Source organism: Euleptes europaea, chromosome 3, assembly GCF_029931775.1.
Source record: "Euleptes europaea isolate rEulEur1 chromosome 3, rEulEur1.hap1, whole genome shotgun sequence".
NCBI classification, from domain to species: Eukaryota; Metazoa; Chordata; class Lepidosauria; order Squamata; family Sphaerodactylidae; genus Euleptes; species Euleptes europaea.
This window is the reverse complement of record NC_079314.1, coordinates 22,650,929-22,672,949: the sequence shown is the minus strand read 5'-3', so window position 1 is coordinate 22,672,949 and position 22,021 is coordinate 22,650,929. Positions and strand designations below refer to the sequence as shown.

General features: G+C 47.6%; 1 protein-coding gene across 1 annotated transcript; it reads left to right on the top strand.

Annotated features, from left to right (window-relative positions):
• The first annotated feature begins 692 nt into the window (after positions 1-692).
• Positions 693-21,482, top strand: LOC130474727 (uncharacterized). The gene is made up of 5 exons (XM_056846423.1): positions 693-728; positions 4,989-5,074; positions 10,743-10,816; positions 19,024-19,207; positions 21,251-21,482. The coding sequence occupies exons 1-5, from the start codon at positions 693-695 to the stop codon at positions 21,480-21,482; spliced, it is 612 nt and encodes a 203-aa protein (XP_056702401.1).
• Positions 21,483-22,021: the final 539 nt, after the last annotated feature.

Genomic DNA, 22,021 nt, shown 5'->3' with positions numbered 1-22,021 from the left:
GGTTCGATCCCCGGCATCTCCAGTTAAAGGGACTAGGCAAGTGGGTGATGTGGAAGACCTCTGCCTGAGACCCTAGATAGCCGCTGCCGGTCAGAGTAGACAATACTGACTTTGATGGACCAAGGGTCTGATTCAGTATAAGGCAGCTTCATGTGTTCATGACTTGACAGCCCCCCCAAAAAAAGTGGTTAATAAACAACTTCAAAGCTCGCTTTCCGATCCTAGCCTAAATATGGTTAGGGTACAAAGCAGTCAGAAGTGGCAGACCCTACTTGGGCAGGCCCTGGAACCTTGTACCGGCAAGCTGCCATAATGCTATTGCCCTACTGCCTTTGGCTACTGCGAAGACAGGTTAGGAATTTTGTCTGGACGGTTGAATCATACGATGTCCTAGCTGCTGCTGAGGCCTGTGAAACCGTCACTGTCACGGGATGCCCCAATCGGCAAGGCTCCAGGGGCTGGCTTATATTCTCGCCAGCGCCTCTCATCAAGAAAGCTGCAGGCTTCTTGCTTCTTTCTTCCCTCTTTCCTCTTCCTCCGCTGATCTCCCTGATCTTTGCTGAGAGCCACGTGTTGCGGCTTCCGTGCTTAATCTTCTTGAGAGCAGACCTGGTTTGCTCATTCTGGTACGTCTTGGGCTTCACCTGCGCTTCAAGGAAAGTCTCTTGCGTTGTTATGAACGCTGTCTGCCCATGGGCTTGCAAGGAAGCAGGGCAGCCGCCATCCAGGTAAAGCCCTTTGTATTCGCGCTCTGGGGAAAGGGACCAAGCAGAGTTGGGCATAAAATGGGCAGGGTTGGGAGGTCAATCAGGGATTCCGTCACTCCATCTGCTCCTTATCAGCTTGCTGTTGGATCATCGCAGAGCTCAGGGCTTCTATTCTCTAGCTAAAGCCTGGGCTGAAGAGGTGAGGATTTTTGTTTGAAAGAAATAAGTTCTTTCCTTTGCCCAGCAAAACGGCTTCAGGATCTAAAGGGAGATTGTATTATATCTCTGTGGTAGCCCCTGGCGTGACGGTCTTCCAGAGGAAGTAAAAAAAAATGTTCTTACTCTGTTGAGTTTTCAGAAACGATGTAAGGCAGAATTGCTTTTGTAGGACCCTTTTAGCTGAGGGCTAAACTATCTGAAGAAGGGGTTAGCAATTAGACCATCAATGTTGATAATGTTGGTATACAGCATTGCTTTTTAATGATTTTTTATGAGCTGGCTTTCACGGCATTTCTGGAAGCTGCCCTGAGTCCGTAAGAGAAGAATATGCTGTCGAGTTGCAACTGATTCATGGTGACCCCATCCATGGGGAACCTCCAGGCAAGAGACAAGCAACAGTGGTTTGCCATTGCCTTCCTCCCTGTAGCAACCCAAGCCTTCCTTGGTGGTCTTCCATCCAAGTTCCAACCATGGCCAACCCAGCTTAGTCTCCAAATTCTGATGAGCTTGGGCTAAGATGGGCTATTCGGGATGCTATAACAGAAGAAAGGTGCATTTAAAGTGTTAGGATGGAAAATAATCAAGCTCCTGTTCCTAGATATCCCTACGGAAGCTTTCTTTCCTCACAAAATAATTGGGCACAACCAGAATACCTGGTTCACCAGATTAGAATCCGCCGCTCATGTGGAGGAGTGGGGAATCAAACCCGGTTCTCTAGATTACAGTCTACCACTATTAACCACTACACCAAGCATCAAGGACTGGGCTGCTTATACCCCGGAAAAGAGCTCTCCTGCGCATGGCAAGGAACATCGTTCTGTGAACTATTCTTATCTTTTTGATACTCCTAGGAATGACACATTCTACTGGAACAGATCTGTTGTGCTTTGCCTGCTTGACTCCAGTCCCCTCTTACCTACCCTGACTATAGTAACTCCCAATATCTCTGTAACTTACGTAGGTTTTCCAAGTAAGGTAAGGTTGCCAGATCTCAGGCTTTGGCCATGAGAACCAGGTGTCAGGGCTCATTCCCCAGGGTAGCAGGTTGAAAGCTCAGGACCCCGGTGCTTGGCTGATGTAATGTTTCTGGGTTCCAAAACAGAGACCAGAAGAACCAGGAGTCGTTCAAACAGTTTTAATCTAGGGAGCAACTCCAACCAGTTCGTGCAAGCACTTCTCAACTAACTGAACGGCCTACTTGGACATGTGACCTTAGGGAAGGTGGGAGGTTTTTGGGGTGGAGCCTGAGGAGGGTGGGGTTTGGGGAGGGGAGGGACTTCAATGCCATAGAGTCCAACTGCCAAAGCGGCCATTTTCTCCAGGTGAACAGATATCAGCTAGAGATCAGTTGTAATAGCAGGAGATCTTCTGCTATTACCTGGAGGTTCAATTAGATAAGGGCGTGTTGAATAAATAATTTGGAAAATTCCATGCGGAAAATATATCGCAACAAGCAGCCACTCAAAATAGTTTATTTTTCTATTTCAATACACCCAATGCACAAGGTTACAATTTATACCGCTAGTGAAAGAAACACAGTTTTTTACTACACTTTGAACTTCTATTGTACATAAAAATTATGCCCACTAAGCGTGTCTCCAAACATTATCACTATAAAGCTTTCAAACACCAAGGAATTGGAACAAACTAATTTTCCTATCGGCTGCTGCAGCCCGCCGCGCCGCGTCAAGGATGCACTCGCTGCACCTGTCAGCTGACGGTAGCTATCCAATCATGCAGCGTCCTCCGGAGCTTCTGTGTTGCTGTTAACTTTTGCTTGTACGGCAACTGCTGCTGAGATGTATATTGCTCACAGAGGAGTTTTTGTTCCTGCAAACACTCCATCAGGCGCAGTTGCGCCGGGATGTAGGCACAATTGCGCCACAACATCGTGACAAGATCCTGGGTTTTTTTAAATCTTGTTTCGCGGGTATAAATCTTTTTGCTTCTTCAGACTTACGTAGCTTGCATCTGACCGCAATTTCGCAGTTCCTAGTAATAGACTTTTCGTCAGCTGACCGGTGCAGTGAGTGCACGGCAGATTGCAGCAGCCGATAGGAAAATTAGTTTGTTCCAATTCCTTGGTGTTTGAAAGCTTTATAGTGATAATGTTTGGAGACACGCTTAGTGGGCATAATTTTTATGTACAATAGAAGTTCAAAGTGTAGTAAAAAACTGTGTTTTTTTTTCACCAACGGTATAAATTGTAACCTTGTAAATTGGGTGTATTGAAATACAAAAAGAAACTATTTTGAGTGGCTGCGTGTTGCGATATATTTTCCGCAAGGAATTTTCCAAATTACCTGGAGGTTGGCAACCCTATGTATTAGTCTAATGTGTTAATTTGAAGTCCCTCCCCTGCCCAAACCCCGCCCTCCTCAGGCACCGCCCCCAAAACCTCCCACTGGTGGCGAAGAGGGACCTGGCCAATTGCCAAAGCCAATCGCCAAAGCCACCATTTTCTCCTGGTGAATTGATCTCTATCGGCTGGAGATCAGTTGTAATAGCAGGAGATCGCCAGCTAGTACCTGCAGGTTGGCAACCCTACATATAGGATAATTCCAGAAGTATAGCAATGTTGGTCTGTAGCAGCAAAATAAAAACGGGAGTCCAATGGCAACTTGGCAGTGGAAAGTGCTGTCGAGTCATAGCTGCCTTATGGCAACCCTGGAGGTTTTCAAGGCGAGAGACAAACAGAGGTAGTTTGCCATTACCTGCCTCTGCACAGCAACCCTGGACTTCCTTGGTGGTCTCCCATCTAAGGACTAACCAGAGCCGACCCTGCTTGGCTTCCGAGATCTGACAAGATCAGAGTGTATATCTATGACAGAAATATTGCAACTTTCCATATTTCTGCTATGGATGCACATTTCATGCATCTGATAAAGTGAGCTCTGATTCCGGAAAGGTTATACTGGAATGAATGTTGTTAGTTTCTGAGCTGCCACTGGACTCATGTTTCATGGCATATGGGAAGAACCCATTTGCAGAAGGAAGGCTATATATTGCTGGTGAACACAACAGGAAATTTTCCACCTCTTTCCATATTTTTTTTTTCTGGCAACATTCTTAACATAGTGCTGCTGTCAAGCGTAGATGGTTTTGAAAAGACGATAGGCATATATCTTCTTTTCCTGTCAAGAAGAAGACAGGCGCAGGTCGCAGTCAAAAGGAAGGAGAGGGAGGAACTCCCACCCCCCAGAATCTTTTAAAAGCCTGGGGCTGTACAACTTCCCCCACTCTCCTACAGCATTTTTCTGGCCTCCTACATATAGAAACTTGTTTTGCACTGCTACTAATGTAAGATTGCCAGGTCCCTCTTCACCACCAGTGGGAGGTTTTTGGGGCGGAGCCTGAGGAGAATGGGGTTTGGGAAGGGACTTCAATGCCATAGAGTCCAAATGCCAAAGCGGCCATCTTCTCCAGGTGAACTGATCTCTGTCGGCTGGAGATCAGTTGTATCATCATCATCATCATCATCATCATCATCATCATCATCATCCCTTTATTGGCATACAGAGATAAGTTGTAATAGCGGGAAATCTCCAGCTACTACCTAGAGGCTGGCAACCCTAAACCAGTGGCAACCCTATACCAATGGCTCCATTTAGAAGCCCTAGTTCAGCCTACAGAGGTGGCACAAACAGGGCCAGTTGCAATCTCACCTACAGCTCCGAAGGGTTGTGAACAGCTTTAATGACCCCCCCTTGTGGAGCCCCCCATGAGGTTTTGCAAACAAGGCTTAACTCACTCCCTAGCCATGTTAGATACCGTTGGGAAATACCTGGAGATTTTTGGGGTGGAGCCTGCAGAGAGCGGGATTTGGGGAGGGGAGGGACTTCAATGCTATAGAGTCCAATTGCCAAAGTGGCCATTTTCTACAGGTGAACTCATCTCTATCGGCTGGAGATAAGTTGTAATAGCAGGAGATCTCCAGCTACTACCTGGAGGTTGGCAACCCTACTCTTCTCTGCAGAAAACTAATGATGGGCGGGGGGAGGCAATGCCACATTAGTATTGATCATTTGTGGTAATTTTTCTTTCTGGCGCTTTGATTTCCAGACTATCGTTTTCCAAATACTGCTGTGCCTACTGACTTTCTACACCCTCTATTACATGATCGGGAGTGTTTGCTGCGGGGTGTTCAGGTGAGGCCTTCTTCATCTCAGACCACAGGTATTAGACTAGACCTCTCTGTTTTGAGATCTTAACAAGCCTTCGGTCTTCATTAGGCTCTCCAAAGGCTTCTTTCCCCCCACTCTGCATAGCATGTTTCTGGCGCCACCGTTAATTACGACGCAAGCCATTTATTTTCATTTCGCTCATGGCTTTATGTTGTTGACACATCCGTTTGCGTGCCCCTAGCATCTCCCTGGCAGCAGAATGCGCGGGGTTCATTTCCCAGCTCTATAAATGTGTATGTTTTTACAACATCGCTTAAAACGGAGGATAATTCCTGATAGATAGTCCTGTTACTGCGTAGCAGTGGAATAAAATGGGAGTCCAGCGGCACCTTTAAAGACTAATAAAATGTATTCCAACATGAGCTTCCATGAGTCAGAACTCACTTTATCAGAGGCACTGGAGCATACATCTGTGGCAGGCACATGTATACATACTGCATTGGTTGAAGTGAACTATGATTCATGAAAGCATATACTAGAATCCTTTTTTTTAAAAATCGTTTAAACTGCTGGCTGGGTTCCTGTTTTATTTTAAAACAGAGCAGTAATTCCTGCATCTGCTATAATCCACTTTGGGTTTACAGCGTGCAGTTAAATACAATTTCCCCAAAACATAAGGCAGAATTAGGCTAGATGGGCACAGAGAGAAGGAGAAGAGTTGGTTTTTGTGTGCCGACTTTCTCTACCACTTGAGAATCAAACCGGCATACAATCACCTTCCCCTCCCCTTCCCACAACAGACACCCTGGGAGGTAGGTGGGGCTGAGAGAGTATGACTAGCCCAAGGTCACCCAGCTGGCTTCATGTGGAGGAGTGGGGAAACCATCCCTGTTCACCAGATTAGTCTCTGCCGCTCACGTGGAGGAGTGGGGAATCAAACCCAGTTCTCCAGATCAGAGTCCACCGCTCCAAACCACCGCTCTTAACCACTATACCACTCTGGCTGACTTAAACTGGGAAAACTGTTCATCAGCCAAGAAACTCCCAATATGCCCAATTTTTTTAAAAATCAGACAATTAAAAACAACCAGCACTAAAATATACATAACTGGCACTAAAATATACATAACAGCCATGGCACAAAACATACAGAGTGTAGTGAAGTGTAGGAAACCAAATGTTGAAATGTCTATGGGCAGAGCCCCTCCGTTGAAAGGTGGAGATACTAAATCAGCCTTCAATGTCATTGGCCAGCTTTGCAAGACACTATTGAGCCCAGCCTGATGGAGTAGGGGCAAAGAGAAGAAATATGTGCAGCGAAAAGTGGAAAGAATAAACCACCCTTGCGGTGATCTTGAGAATCCAGTTATTTATTCCGGGTTTAAAAAATCATGGATGAATGGGCCGGAAACTTCCTGCCCCTCGAGAAAGGCCTCAGCCTTAAACTACTATTAATTCTGAATAACTCTGCCATACTTGTAATCTGCCCTGAGCCCCAGAGAGAAAGGCGGGCGATAATGAAGATAAATACTGTTCCTGGAAACAAAAAGGGGCAGCCAAATTAGATGCCGTGGCAGGAGATTTGTGAATGTATTTCCTACAAGATGGCTGCTACAGGTAGAGTATCCTTTATCCGGACATCCCATATCTGGACTGATAAAAAAACTGGACCCTTTGAGCCAGCATGCAGGCAGATCTATGCTGCCTGCTTTCAATGTTGCCTCTCACCTAAAAAAACAAAATACAGTATACACTGCATCAAAGGTACGGTTATACTAATAGGGAGACACTTTAGAGTTTGACTAACACTTATGCCTGTTTGATTTGTATAGCTCACAGTAGCTTTAACAGTGTAATCTGCAATTCTGTATGTATAAATTGATTTTTGGTGTAGTATGGTATTGTTATATGGTTTTGCACTAACTCAGTGTATGTTGGCAGCATATACTGCATCTATTTGTCTCTATCTGTGGAATATTTATTGCACTAATGAAATATATTTGAATGAATGATTGATATTGCATGTTACACATAGGAATATTTATTGCACTCAAAAATTCATAACAAAAATTACATGATTTATACTAATGGAGTGATTGTTATTACATTGAAGGAATTATTGTGAATTTATTCCATTACTTTGGAGCCTTGTGCTGTATCATTTCATAGTATTTAAACCTCCAGGTACTAGCTGGAGATCTCCTGCTATTACAACTGATCTCCTGCTGATAGAGATCAGTTCACCTGGAGAAAATGGCCGGTTTGGCAATTGGCCTCTATGGCACTGAAGTCCCTCCCCTCCTCAGGCTCCGCCCCAAAAACCTCCTGCCGGTGGCGAAGAGGGACCTGGCAACCCTAATCACAGGTGGAGACTGAATGCCTGCTGTTGTTAGTTTGTTGTTGCTCTTGTTTAACAGCTGATACAGGTATTCTGGTCAGACAGTTACACATAAGAACATAAGAAAGGCCCTGCTGGATAAGACCAAGGCCCATAAAGTCCAGCAGTCTGTTCACACAGTGGCCAACCAGGTGCCTCTAAGAATCCCCCGAACAAGACAACTTTGCTTTCTGATGGTTCAATGTGCACACAATTATTAGAAATACTGTTTAAAACTACATTCAGGCTATGTGTATAAAGTGTATATAAAACATAAATGAATTTGGGTCCCATCCCCAAGATATCTCATTATGTGTACGCAGAAATTCCAAAATATCCCAACATACGGAAAGATCCGAAATACGGACCACTTCTGGTCCCAAGCAGTCCAGATAAGGGATACTCAACCTGTATTAACATTAAAACAAACCCTCAGGAAATCTATGTTTGGATTGATTGATTGATTGATTGACTGACTGATTGATTGATTGAATTAGTTTATTTATAGTCCACTTTTCTCACTGAGACTCCAGGTGGATTATGGTATTACAGAGTACACAGAGAAAAAAATAAAATCATACAGTATAGGACATCAATCAACAAAGCAATAGAACTAGGAATGCAAAGCTGAACGTCAGTGCAGGCAACATTGTGATCATACAGGGTAAAATATACAATAGACAATGCAAATGAACAATGTAATAGGACTAGGAATACCAAATTAAATAGCCACGTGAACAACCAGCTGCAATGCAGGATATGGGTATAAAGGTATAGGTATGTGGTATCCACTCCCTACTGGGCCATGGGCTTGACACATACCCCTCCTTTGTTTTTCAGAGCTGAATTTCAGTGAGTTGACCTTTGGGTAGTCCCCATGTTAGTTTTTGACATGGCAAAGTCTCCTTTCCCTGACCTGGATAGCCCAGGCTAGACAGATCTTATTAGATATTGGAAGTTAAGCAGGGTTGGCTCTGGTTCTTACTTGGTTGGGAGACACCAAGAAATGGAGAGGAACCTGTGGGAGGGGCTGTGGCTCAGTGGTAGAGCATCTGCTTGGCATGCATAAAGTGCCAGGTTCAATCCCCAGCATCTCCAGTTGAAGGGACTAGGCAGGTAGGTGATGTGAAAGACCCTTGCCTGAGACCCTGGAGAGCTGTTGCCAGTCTGAGTAGACAATACTGACTTTGATGGACTAAGTGTCTGATTCAGTATAAGGCAGCTTCATGTGTTCAACCTAGATGGCCACTTGTCAGCAATGCTGATTCTATGACAGACAGATCATGAGAGGGAGGGCATCTTGGCCATCTTCTGGGCATGGATTAGAGGTCACTGGGGGTGTGGAGGGGAGGTAGTTGTGAATTTCCTGCATTGTGCAGGGGGTTGGACTAGATAACCCTGGTGGTCCCTTCCAACTTTATGATTCTATGCCATATGAAGGCGCCATTCTGGACCGTTCTGTCCCCCTACAGATCAATTCCATTACAAGAATGCCCTCCATTTTGCAGAAAGGTAGTTTTATGGGAGCCTTCCTGACTTCTTCAGGCGAGGCCGTTCCACAAGGTGGAAGCCACCGCAGAGAATTATGTGACTGGGCAGTTGCATGGAGGAACCTTTCAAAGGTTGCAGTGATGGAGTAGAGGAGGAGGACCAAAGTTGCAGTGATGGAGTAGAGGAGGAGGAGAAGCCTCGCAAGTATGTGGGTCCTAGGCCATGAAGGGCCTTGTAGGTGATAAACCAGTACCTTGAATTGAGCCCTGTAGCTGATTGGTACCCAATGGAGCAACTGCAGGGTGGGTGTGACGTGCATCTTCAGCCTGGCACGTGCTAGGAATTGGACTGCCGCATACTGAACCAAATGGAGTTTTGGAGTTGACTTCAAGGTAAGAGTTTGACCCTCAAGTGTGCTAAAGAGCAGGAGATCTACGTTCCTGACAACAACAGTGTGGTGTAGTGGTTACAGTATCAGACTAGGATGGGGTTTGAGCCCCCCACTCAGCCAGGAAAGGTCAATGGGCCATTCTCCTCTCACCAAAACATACTCCACAGGGTTATTGAGGATGAACTGCAAGAGGGGAGAATGTTATTGGAAACCACTGTGGGTCGCCGTTATGGAGAAAAGCAGGCTATAAAAAAAACAAACACTTTTGTTCTACAGTTGTGATAAAGGATTAAGAAAGCCAGAGTACGAAAAAGGAACGAGTGGGTCAGATCCTTCAACCTTTGTTCATATAGACCGAAAGGTGACTCTGAAGTCCTATCCCATATATAAAAACATGTCATATTAGCTATGTTTGGAGGCAGTGTATGTCTGAGAATCCAACATGGCACTTTAGAGCATTTGAAAGCATTTCAAGCCCAGTATCTTGTCATTCTTACAACAGCCTTGTGAGGAAGGTCAGTATTATCCTCATGAGAGCAGCTTGTCTTAACGCCGCCAAGCGGGTGAAGGCCAGAGCTAAGATTCAGACTAGTCAACCTTCTTGCCCCGTATTTGGAAACTGGGCTAATTCAGTAAGGTCATTTATGCACGGGAGTTTGACCTGAGGTTTGTTGCTCACTGGACCCACACTTTCCTGTTGGGAATCTATGCACCAGCAGTCTCCAAGCAAAAATCAAGTCCCCACCCCTTTAAATGCTGCTTTGTAATTGGCTTACTTTGTGGAGCTTACTGTGAAAAACCCCCCAAACCCAACTACTATATAAAAAACCTTTTAAGAAGAAAAAACAAAAAATTGAGCAATCTGAAAGGGGGGAGAAATCCAAGACTTGGTTTTTAAAAGCCTTTCTTTTGCTCAGAAAGGAAGCAGGAAGCATTTGAATCCCCATCTCTTTACACGCTACTTTGTAATTGGGTGCTTGCTTTCTGTGATAGAAACCAAGCTTGGGTGGTCCCGCGCTTTGCCTTATGCATGGGGATTTCAAGAAAGCTGAGCTCAGGGGAGAGGGAAGAATCGGGTTAACATAGGAACAGGAAGGTCTGGGATTTGCGAGGGCTGGCAGCAAGGTCATCTCTAATGGCCTGAAAAGTCATGCATAACTCCAAGTAACAATTGAGACAGGCCGGGGGCAAACGTGAGTGAAAGTACCCATGCATAAATAACCTAAGTCAGCTATTATGAGACAAGTTCCAATGGCTGGGAGACGCATTGTCCAGAGGCCAGGCCTACTCCCACTGATTCCAAGGACATCGAACAAAAGTGAAGGGGTTGGGCCCAAAAGGCTCATCCAATTTTTATGTTTTTAAAGCAACCATGAATGTATCCTCTAACTGAGCCTTTCTAACTGAGCCTTTCTCTCTCTCTCTTTTCTAAGGCTCAACTCTTTCGATGTGCGTCTCCCTTTTGAATTTAAAATGGAGCCATCCTACTCGAACCCCAAGTATTTAGGTGAGCTTGCACTTGGGGGAGAGATCTCTTCAAGCCCCTATAAAAATTGGAGCAATCTGAAAGGGGTGGGGGGAGAAATCCAAGCCTCGGTTTTAAAAAGCCTTTCTTCTGCTCATCAGAAAGAGCTCCAAGGAAGCAGGAAGCATTTGAATCCTCGCCTCTTTACACGCTGCTTTGTAATTGGCTGTGAGAGCACTAAGCTTGCGTTTCCCATGCTTTGCCTCATGCCCGGAGATTTCACTCGGGCTCAGCTCAGGGGAGAGAGAAGAATCAGGTTAACAGAGGAACGGGAAGTCCTGGGATTTGTGAGGGCTGGCAGCGAGGTCATCTTGAACAGAGGGAAAGCTCATGAATAACTCCAAGGAACAACAGAGACAGACCGGGGGGCAAACGTGAAAGTACCCACGAATAAATGACCACAGAGAGCTCCCCCCCTCCCATTACACTAGAACTCCAGGGCACCCTATGAAATTGATGGGCAATAGATGCAGGATAGACAAAAGGAAAAACAGAGTTTCACTTACCTGTAACTGTTGTTCATCTGGTGGATCTTCTATGCAGTAACACATTGGGGACTGCGCAGGCGCAGGCCAGCCACGGATAAGATTTGTCAGGTTCTAGCAAAATCTAAAAAGAGAGTGCTCCCCCTCCCCTCGGGGCATGCAGCCTTCCCGCCCAGCGGTCACATGACCCAGGGGGAAGGAGCACTCTTCCCTCCAGTTCTCCAACCTGCCGCCACGGAACCAACAACCACATGAATTGCAGAGAGGACCCACAGCGGGGAAGGAGGGAGGGATGTGTTACTGCATAGAAGATCCACCAGATGAACAACAGTTACAGGTAAGTGAAACTCTGTTTTTCATCTGTGTGGCTTCTATGCAGTCCCACATTGGGAGAATAGCGAGCTCGCTTACCAGGAGGTGGGTGTGGGACAATCACCGAAACAGCGATTGTAAGATGGCACGTCCCACAGCTGCTTCTCTAGTGGAGTCCACATCCACGGCGTAGTGCTTAATAAATGTGGATGGTGTGGACCAAGTAGCAGCCTTACAGATGTCACGAAGATCAACCTTGGAGGAAAATGCAATGGATGCTGCATACACTCTGGTCGAATGTGCTTTAATCATGGCAGGGCACTCTTGACCTGCAAGTTCATAAGCTAACTTGATGGCTGACGTGATCCATCTGGAGAGGGTCTGTGGGGAGGCTCAACAACCTTTACGGTGACCAACAAAGCAGACGAATAAATTGTCTTCTTTTCTAAAATTGCGTGTTCATTTTATATAGAAAAGGAGAGCTCTGCGAACATCTTGGGAGTGTAGGGCTCTATCAGCACTAGAGGACGGATTAGGGAAAAATACCGGGAGGACTATGTCTTGGCCAAGGTGAAAAGCCAAGACAACTTTGGATAAAAAGGAAAGTTTTGGTTTTAACACAACTCTATTAAAGTGAAACTTGGTTATGGAGGGGAATGTGAATGCTGACAGGCACTAACCCTCCTCGCCGAAGTGATGGCGACTAGGAAGGCCGATTTAAAAGACAGTAGTGAAAGTTCACATGTAGCCAGTGGCTCAAATGGTGGCTTCATGAGCTGGGAAAGTACCAACGAAAGGCTCCATTGCGGAACAGGAGGTGTAATAGGAGGATATAAGTTGGTGAGGCCTTTAAGGAATTTTTTGGATAGCGGGTGAGAAAAAACTGAAAACGACTCAATGTTCAGTGGAAAGCCGAAATGGTGGCTAAATGAACTTTAATGGAGGAATTTGATAAACTATCATTTTTGAGGGAAATCAAATAATCCAAAACAGAGGACAACAGACATGTAACAGGAGAAAGCGATCTGGCTGTCGCCCAACTAGAAAAGCGCTTCCATTTCACATCGTACGAACTGCGGGTGGAAGACTTTAGGGAGTGTAACAGAACTCTGGCTACTCTATCAGACCATTGCCCTAGGATCGGATCCTCCATGCTGCCAGCTGGATGTTCGGAGGGGAGTGGGATGGGTTCTTGGGTAGGTGGATAAATTCCCCATGTGCAAGGGACAGGAGCACCGCAAACACGACCTCCTGGGCCAAAAGGGCGTGATCACTATGGCATTGGTGCAATCGTGACTGAGCTTGGCAACTACTCTCTGAAGCAGAGGGAAAGGCGGAAAGAGCTAAAACAGAGCCCAGTTCCATGTTGACTGAAAGGCATCGCCTAGAGAGCCTGGGCTCGCCCCCGCCCTTGAGTAGAACTGTGAACACACTGAGTTGAGATGTGTGGCGAACAGATCTATTTGTGGGCGACCCCATAGGTGGAATAGGTGTTGGAGGCAGTGCGTGTCTAGAGTGATCTCGTGCGCCTGATTTGGATGATGACTCAGGGCATCTGCCAGAATGTTGCTTGTGCCTGCGATGTGTATCGCTACAAATGTCACTTGATGCGCTATGGCCCATTCCCAGATGCTGGTGGATTCCCTGCAGAGCAAAACGGACCGTGCGCCGCCCTGTTTGTTCAGATAATGCTGGGCTGTGGAACTGTCTGTAGCAATCTGAATGTGATGTGCTTCCAGATAGCCTGTAAAGGAAGACAGAGCAAGGTGTATAACACGAAGCTCAAGCAGATTTATGTGTAGTCTAGATTCTGATGCAGACCAAGTGCCCTGAGCCCTAAGATTATCACAGTGAGCCCCCCATCCTGAGAGGGACGCATCGGTGAAAAGATGTAACTCCGGGGATGGAGGGTGGAAGGGAAAGCCTGAAAGGAGATTGGTATCCCTAGACCACCATTGCAGAGAGTGTATGACATATCTCGGGATGGAAAGGCGTTTGTATTGAGGGTCTATGTTAAGTCTAAACGCCCGGAGGAACCAACTTTGAAGTGGGCGCATACGCAGACGCGCAAACTCCACCACAGCCATGGTGGAGGCCATAAGACCCAGTAAGTTTTGTATTTTTAGGGTGGTCTGGAATCTATTCCTGGTGAACCGAAGTACGATAGCTTGAATGGCACGGGCCCTTTGTGTAGGGAGAAATTCTCTTGTTTTTGTGGCATCCAAACGGGCCCCAATGAACTCTTGCACATGGGAAAGGACGAGCCTGGATTTAGAGAAGCTGACTAATAGGCCTAAGTTATTGAAGGCCTCTAGGATTGTATCGAGCTGAGTAAGCAGCCCTGACTGCGATGTTCCTACCACCAGCCAGTCGTTGAGGTAGGGGAAGATTACGCATCCTGCGAGTGCAAGGTGAGCTACAACTATCGCAAGATATTTGGTAAATGTCCTATGGGCCGTAGACAACCCAAAGGGTAAGATATTGTATTAGTAAATCTGCCATTACACTCGAACCTCAAATACTGCCTACAGTCTGCATGGATTGCAATGCGGAAATAGGCATCGTGCAGATCTAACACCACGAACCACATATGTTTGTCTAGAAGGGGAAGCACTTCCGGTAATGAAAGCATATGGAACTTTCTGGTTCTTACGAACTCATTGAGCTCCTGGAGGTCTAGTATAGGACGCTCCCCCCCCTTCTTGTCCACAAGAAGGAAGCGAGAATAAAACCCACAAGCTTGGTCAGAGGGGAGGACCTCAGAAATGGCCCCCTTGGAAAGGAGGGTGTCGACCTCTTGTAAAAGTGGCTCAGGGACCGGTGATGTAGAGCGGCCTGGGGGTCGATAAGGGGGTAGAGCATCGAATTCGATGAAATATCCAACCTTTATTATTTTCAACACCCAAACATCATTTGTGACAGCAACCTAGGCATCGTAAAATGCAGACAACCGGTCTGAGAAATACACTGGAACCTCTAGTCATGCCTGCTTAGGCTTATTGAAACCACCAGGGGACACTCTAGGCCCTTTGCAGCCTCTAGGTTTGTTGTAGAACTTCCTGTCCTGTTGAGGATGTGGGAACGAGGGGCGGAAGTTAGATTGTTGAAAAGCCCTCTGGAATCTATAGGGGCGGGAAGATTGAGAGGTCTGCCGCTTCGAGTCGGGTGCCTGAGGGGCAATACCCAGTGACCATGCATTTGTCTTATTTTTCTTTAGACGGTCAAGGAACGTATCTGTGTGGTCACTAAAGAGAGATGTGCCTTCGAAAGGAAGGTCTTCAATGCGTGCTCGAGTGTCATAGGGGAGTGCAGATTGGCGAAGCCACGCATGTCTGCGGATGACTAGGCTGAAGCGATGGCCTTACTAGACGAATCCGCCACGTGGCAAGCCGCCGTGAGCTGTTGTCTCACGAGAGACATGCCCTTATTTTGTATGGCCTTGGCCGAGGGTTTCTGGTCGTCAGGGAGGACGGAGATTTGCGGGGAAACTCTATCCCAGAGGGAATACTGGTATCTAGCCACAATGGCTAGGAAATTAGAGATGTGCAACCCCACCACGCTAGAAGTGTATATTTTTCTAGCGAGGGCATCTAATTTTCTCCCTTCTCTATCCTGAGGGGAGGAATACGCTCCCGATCTATATTTCCCAGGAAGCGCCTCCACCACCACTGAATTAGGTGGGGGGTGCTGGTATAAAAATTCCCCGCCTTCTCTGCGGATTTTGTATAAATTTTCCACCCTCTTTGAGGAAGAAGGGGACAGAAGAGGGTTTAGCCCAATTGGCATGAACCACCTCTAAGATGCTCTTTATCATAGGTAACGCCACCGGTCCCGCATCCGGGCAGTGGAGTATATCCATAATGGAATCCAAGGGACCTGAATCATCAGGCCTAAAATCAATATTAAGGGCCTTCACCATATGGATAAGCTGTTCCGCATACATGTGGATGTCCCCCACAGGGGATATTGGTTTAAAGTCCCCCACAGTGTCTTCCGGAGAGGATTGTGATGTGCAGGATTCTCTGTCTGATTCCAGAGACACCTCGGTGTCATATTCTGAATGGGCAATGTCTTTCAACATAGAAGGAGATCTGGACACGGAAAGTCTATGACGAGACTCTTGCCTTGGACGGTCAGGGATGGTAACATCAGGATAGTGAGACAGATGGCATCATGAGTTGTCACTGGAAGAGCGATGATCCTGACGATGAGACCGTGAATGATCGCCCCTGTCGGCATGTCGACGGGAATCCCTCGACCTCGAGCGGATGGCATGTCGACGGAAATCCCTCAACCTCAAGCGGGTGCCCGATCGATGATTGCGGGGACCGGCTGAAACTTCCGAATACACGGAAGGGGTAGTCGAGCGTTGGCGTCGAGTGGATCGGCGTCGACGGCTCTCTCGACGTCGAGATGAAGATCGGCTCCGAGAGGGATATCGGCATCGATGGGAAACAGGACTACGCGGAGAGTGACTGCGACGTGCAGATCTGCGCGTAGAAGCAGAGCGACTCCGACGAATGGAACGGCTCTGACATGGGGCAGATCGACTCCAACAAGAGGCAGACCGGCGAGGGGCAGATCGACGTCGCCGAAGAGGTCGGCTCCGACGGGAGTCAGATCAGCGTCAATGGGAGTCAGATCAGTGTCAATGGGAAGAGGATCGGCTCCAACGAGCAAAACGACTTCGACGAGCGGCTATCCGACGATGTGATACGGATCGGCTCCGACAGGCTGAACGGCTCTGACGAGGGGATTGACTTCGACGAGGAGCCGATCGGTGTCGACGAGACTGTGACGATGTCGGAGTAAAGGATCGGTGCCAAGACATTTGTCCAGGCTCGATGTGCGAAGATCCCTGGGGCGAAACTGCAGGGCCTATATCAGCAGCCGAATGAGTTTCTGTAGTGATAGTGGATTGCGGCTGAGCAGCCTCAGATTGAGGTGCTGTAGGCTCCGATACATAGCCAGTCTCGGCATCGGGCCGGTCCAGTGATTTGCTGGCAACCAAGGGCATATCCTTGTAGAGCTGGATGAGGTGTTGCTCCATAAAGACTTTGACCTCCTGGGCCCTGCTCAGAGTCGGAGCCGAGGGGGTAGCCAGAGAACGAGGAGGAGAGTCCTCAATGGTAATGGGCTGGAGCCCAGCAACGGCGGCGGCGAGAGATGCCAATGGATGGAGAGACTTGGGTTGAGATTGGCGCCGAGGTGATGTGGACTGCGATCTACGTCGAAGCGACCTCAGGGATCGCGAGGGCGACCGGCGACGGGGTGATCTAGAACGAGACGAGCGCCGAGAAGAACCGCAGCCACGGCCATCTTGTGCCGCACATGCGATAAATTTAGCCGGTTGGATGATCACCGAGGAAGGCTTAGCTTGCTTGGAAGTCCCTCCCACCGTTCGTTTGGAGGCTTTGGACGAGGGCCCCAGTTCGACCGACTGACCTTGAGATGAGGTTGAGGGGCCTACCACCGAATCTGGACGAAGGGACTCCTTGTAAAGGTGGGAAAGAAGGCGAGTCGAACGACCACTCAGGGCATTCGTAGTGAGTTTGGCACAACTCTTGCAAGACGCAGAAATATGGCCTTCTCCCAAGCACAACAGGCATTCTTTATGAGTGTCTGATTTTGCCATTTTCGTACCGCAAGTGGCACATTTCTTGAAAAGTGGAGCCTTTCTAGACTCCATTGCTCCAGTAGAAGCTAACACGTTCTCTCTTTGTGGCGGCAGAAAGAGAACTGGAGGGAAGAGTGCTCCCTCCCCCTGGGTCATGTGACCGCTGGGCGGGAAGGTTGCATGCCCTGAGGGGAGGGGGAGCACTCTCTTTTTAGATTTTGCTAGAAGCTGACAAATCTTATCCATGGCTGGCCTGCGCCTGCGCAGTCCCCAATGTGGGACTGAATAGAAGCCATGCAGATGAAACAATTCTTTACTCAACAAATTGCAGAATTCACTGTCGGTGGAGGTAGTGACGGCTACAGGCACAGATGGCTTTAAAAGGGAGTTAAATTCATGGGAGACAGGGTCCATCAATGGCTACTAGGCCATGGTGAGTAAAGGGGAGTTCCATATTTAGGGGCAATAAACCTCAGATAAGAGGCAACATCAGGGGAGGTTAGGGTTGCCAACCTCCAGGTACTGAGAGAGAAGGCAGCACGAGGCTCCAAACTAAAAGTAAATATATATAAGAAAAAAAATATAATGTAATGAAGGGCCAATGTTATACTTCATTCATCAACAAGCAAAAAACAAAGCAGAAAGAAAATTTACTCAAGAGTAATGTGTTACAGCACACAGGGAAAATGGCTCGCAGGGCTTCATTCAACATTGCCACTCAGGGTCAATTTTCTTTCTGCTTTATTTTTTGCTTGTTGATGAATGAAGTATAACATTGGCCCTTCATTACATATATATATTTTCTTATATATATTTACTTTTGGTTTTGAGCCTCGTGCTGCCTTCTCTCTCAGCCTATACTATTTCAGCACAGGTTACCATCCATCCAACCTCCAGGTATTAGCTGGAGATCTCCTGCTATTACAACTGATCTCCAGCCGATGGACATCATTTCACCTGGAGAAAATGGCCACTTTGGCAACTGGACTCTATGGCATTGAAGTCCCTCCCCTCCCCTAACCCCACCCTCCTCAGTCTCCGCCCCAAAAGCCTCCTGCCGGTGGCGAAGAAGGACCTGGCAACCCTAGGGAGGTCCTTGGCTTCTATGCTCTGCTTGTTGGTCCTCAAGGGCTAATGGTTGGCCCCTGTGACAAACAGATGCTGGACTAGATGGATCACTGGTTTGATTCAGCGGAGCTCTTCTTATATTCTTCCTGCACTTCTGGTCAGGAAGCAGAGACTGTGGGTGGGTTTTTTTTGTTTAAAACTATAGCCTCCATCAGCAGCAAGCAATACTGCAAGCATTTTTCCATCTGAGCTCTTACAACCCATTCCTGATGGGTGGGGGGGCAGTGAGGTCACGGCTCTGAATGGTGCAGTTGCCCATTGTGTTTCACGGGGCTACGCCAGCTATCTTGTCGCTCTGCCGCAGCGCAAAGGGGCGTTCCTAGGCCCAAAGGGGTTTGGAAGCTGTTTAAAGGCAGCTCAGCCCCTGGGAATGCTTCAGGACCGCCCCCTCGGATGCTGGCGCGGGCATTTGATTCCAGGAATTTGGCAGCGCCAGCGCCCAAGGCCTGCGCTGTTGCGTCGCTCCCCGTGGGCCGGTGTAAGGGCCCCCTTGCTGGCCTAGGTGATACTTTGCACGGCACGAAGCAGCATGGATAACGGGGTAGGGGTCATGCCGGCTCCTATGCGGCTCCGCCCACCCAATTCAGGATCGCACGGTTGGTGTGCACTTTTAAAAAACCACTTCTTTCCTTTTCCTCCTTCCCCAGTGAACGTCATTTCCATGGAGCTCACCTTTTTCAGCAGCGGCGTGTTCTTTGCGGTGATGCTGAGACGGTGGGTCTGGGACTACGCCCTCACGGTCACCTCCACCCACCTGCTGTTGACCTGGGCAGGTGAGCCAACCGAGGCTTTGAAGTGGCCAAAAGGAGCCAGTGTTTGCCTTGAGCAGTGGTTTCCAAGGACCAGAGAGAGGGATGGTTTGGGATGTCTCATCCTGTATATATATTTTTAAAAACTCTTCATTTTGATTGCACTTTTCCTTTGTGCAAACCAGGTCACGATTTCTGTGCTGGTTTTCCTTTCCTCATCTCAGTGCTTCTCCTGTGAAACATGTACAGGGCTGGGTCCAGACTAAATCAGACAATTCCCCTTGCCTGCTATAGACCACACCGTACTTTTTGTGATCTCACTGTGTTGATGAAGTAAATCTATGTACTTACATGAATTGCAGAATGTTAACACAACTTCCTTTATTGCAACCGCAAATCAGACTAAGAACTGAACACAAGAAAAGAGGACAGTCCAGGGGGTGGAGTTTTTCCTCCATCCCATAATCAGGTGCTAGTTAACTATTTACTATCCATTTTACTACAATACTGTTCCTCAGGGTTCCCTATCTCCCCCAGAGCCGTATTTCGGGGAGATTAGTGGGAGGGGAGAGGCAGGAAAGTTTCATTCCACTAATGAAAAATTTAGTCTGGATCCAACCCACAGAGTTTAACCTTTTAAAAAAAATATTATTTACCTTATTTATAGTCACGCACACGAACACACGAAGCTGCCTTATACTGAATCAGACCCTTGGCTCCATCAAAGTCAGTATTGTCTACTCAGACTGGCAGCGGCTCTCCAGGGTCTCATGCAGAGGTCTTCCACTTGCCCAGTCCCTTTAACTGGAGATGCCGGGGGTTGAACCTGGGACCTTCTGCATGCCAAGCAGGTTCTCTGCCACTGAGCCACGGCCCCTCCAAAACCATGGGCAGACGATCTCACAACCTGAACACCTTGTAGCGGTGTGAAACTTTTGTTTCCAGAAGCGTGGCTTAGGTAGCCCTGAAAGCTGCAAAGGCATAACCAGTCAGAAAAAAGGTCTCATTTGCTAAAGGGAGGCTGAAATTCCAGCAGAAACGGTCCTACCTGGCATAGGGGAGAGAGAAATGTGAGCTTCATGCCTCCAGGGGAATGCAGTTCCCAAGCTGTAGAGCAGCCGCCAGACTCCCCTCTGCATGCCTTCGCTTTTCAGATGTTTTGTAACATCCATGTGCATCATAAAAGAAGATGAGTCCCTCCCTCAAGGAGTTTACAATTAAAAAAAATATATACTGATACTTGGGAGACAAGGGTTTAGGTCAGGGTTGTCAAACATAAGGCCCGCAGGCCGGATCCGGCCTCTTGAGAGCTCTTATCCAGACTGCGAGCCAGCCGAGCCAGCCGCTCCACCTCTACCCCACTTTCAATCTGGGCTGGCGAGGCCTGGCAAATACTCTATCACTCCCAAGCAAATACTCTATCACTGAATCACAACTCCTCCATCTTTCTCAAGGCAGATTACACAGAGTGAGTCAATCAACATTCAATAAACAATGTTATAGGATTTGGGGTGCAGAACCAACCAGAAATAGGAAAAAAAAAACAGGACTGAAGCAAAGCATTAGAGTTAACATATTAAATGATGCAAGATTACACAGCAGGATCCAACTTACTGCAAACTACACACAGTGGTAGAGACCACAGTCCCCAATCATTTGCCCATGTATTCAAGCCCTCTTCCTGGCTGGAAAAAATATATTTTAAAACATTTTCTTAAAACCCTGTTAAACTTGCGCATTGAATTTCATGGGGCTACGCCAGCTATTTTTTGAGCGTAGCTCCGCCACAGCACAAAGGGGCGTTCCCGGGCCAAAAGGGGTTTGGAAGCTACCTAAAGGCTCCTGCTATTACAACTGATCTCCAGTTGATACAGATCAGTTCACCTAAAGAAAATGGCCACTTTGGCAATTGGACTCTATGGCATTGAAGTCCCTCCCCTCCCCAAACCCCGCCCTCCTCAGGCTACAGCCCAAAAACCTCCCGCTGGTGGCGAAGAGGGACCTGGCAACCCTACCTGGGTGTGCTGGACCAACGCATTCTGAATGAAAAGGATACAAGCCACAGGGCTGAGTGTCTCTTACCCTTTGTCTTGTATTAAAGGCTTGTTCCTCTGGCCCTTCCCAGGCCTAAATACCTGCAACAGGAAGGGAAGCAGCAGTTCAGTTTAGATTTCATGTGGCAGGCAGATATGTTCCCAAGACACCCTTCTCTGCTAGAAGTGCCTTTGGCCGTGGCCAGCCATAAATACCTACAACAGGAAGGGAAACTGAAGCTCAGCGTAGTTCTTATACAGTTGGCAGACAGGTTCCCAAGATTCCCTTCCCTGCTAGAAGAGCCTCTGGTCTTTCCCAGCTGAAACACCTGCAAGATTCCCTTCCCAGATGGTGAACGGAATGGCCCTTTACACTAATAACAAAACTAGTAAAGATGTGCCACCCAAACCAACAGTAGAACAGTTAGGAGGGTTAAATCTCTGGAAAAGGCTAGGGTTACTCAAGTCCACATTACTAGAGGCTCAGCTAGATTGTACACCACATCCAGCAAAAAAGCTGGGAGGGGCCTACTAGTCAAAATGGATACTAGTCATGATGCATACCTATTCTCTCCAGGACCAGAGGAACATGCCTATTATATTAGGTGCTGAGGTTGCCAACCTCCAGATACTAGCTGGAGATCTCCTGCTATTACAACTGATCTCCAGCCAATAGAGATCAGTTCACCTGGAGAAAATGGCTGCTTTGGCAATTGGACTCTATGGCATTGAAGTTCCTCCCCTCCTCAACCCCCACCCTCCTCAGGGTCCTCCTCTAAAACCTCCCGCCAGTGGCAAAGAGGGACCTGGCAACCCTATTAGGTGCTTTGGAACACAGGCGGGACAATGCTGCTGCAGTCGTC

Excerpts from the sequence above, each read along its gene's own strand:
- LOC130474727 (XM_056846423.1), top strand. The coding sequence starts at position 693 with ATGGGCTTGCAAGGAAGCAGGGCAGCCGCCATCCAG. Across the intron at positions 729-4,988 it reads GCAGGGCAGCCGCCATCCAG|ACTATCGTTTTCCAAATACT; the intron begins GTAAAGCCCTTT and ends TTTGATTTCCAG. Across the intron at positions 10,817-19,023 it reads CTCGAACCCCAAGTATTTAG|TGAACGTCATTTCCATGGAG; the intron begins GTGAGCTTGCAC and ends CTCCTTCCCCAG.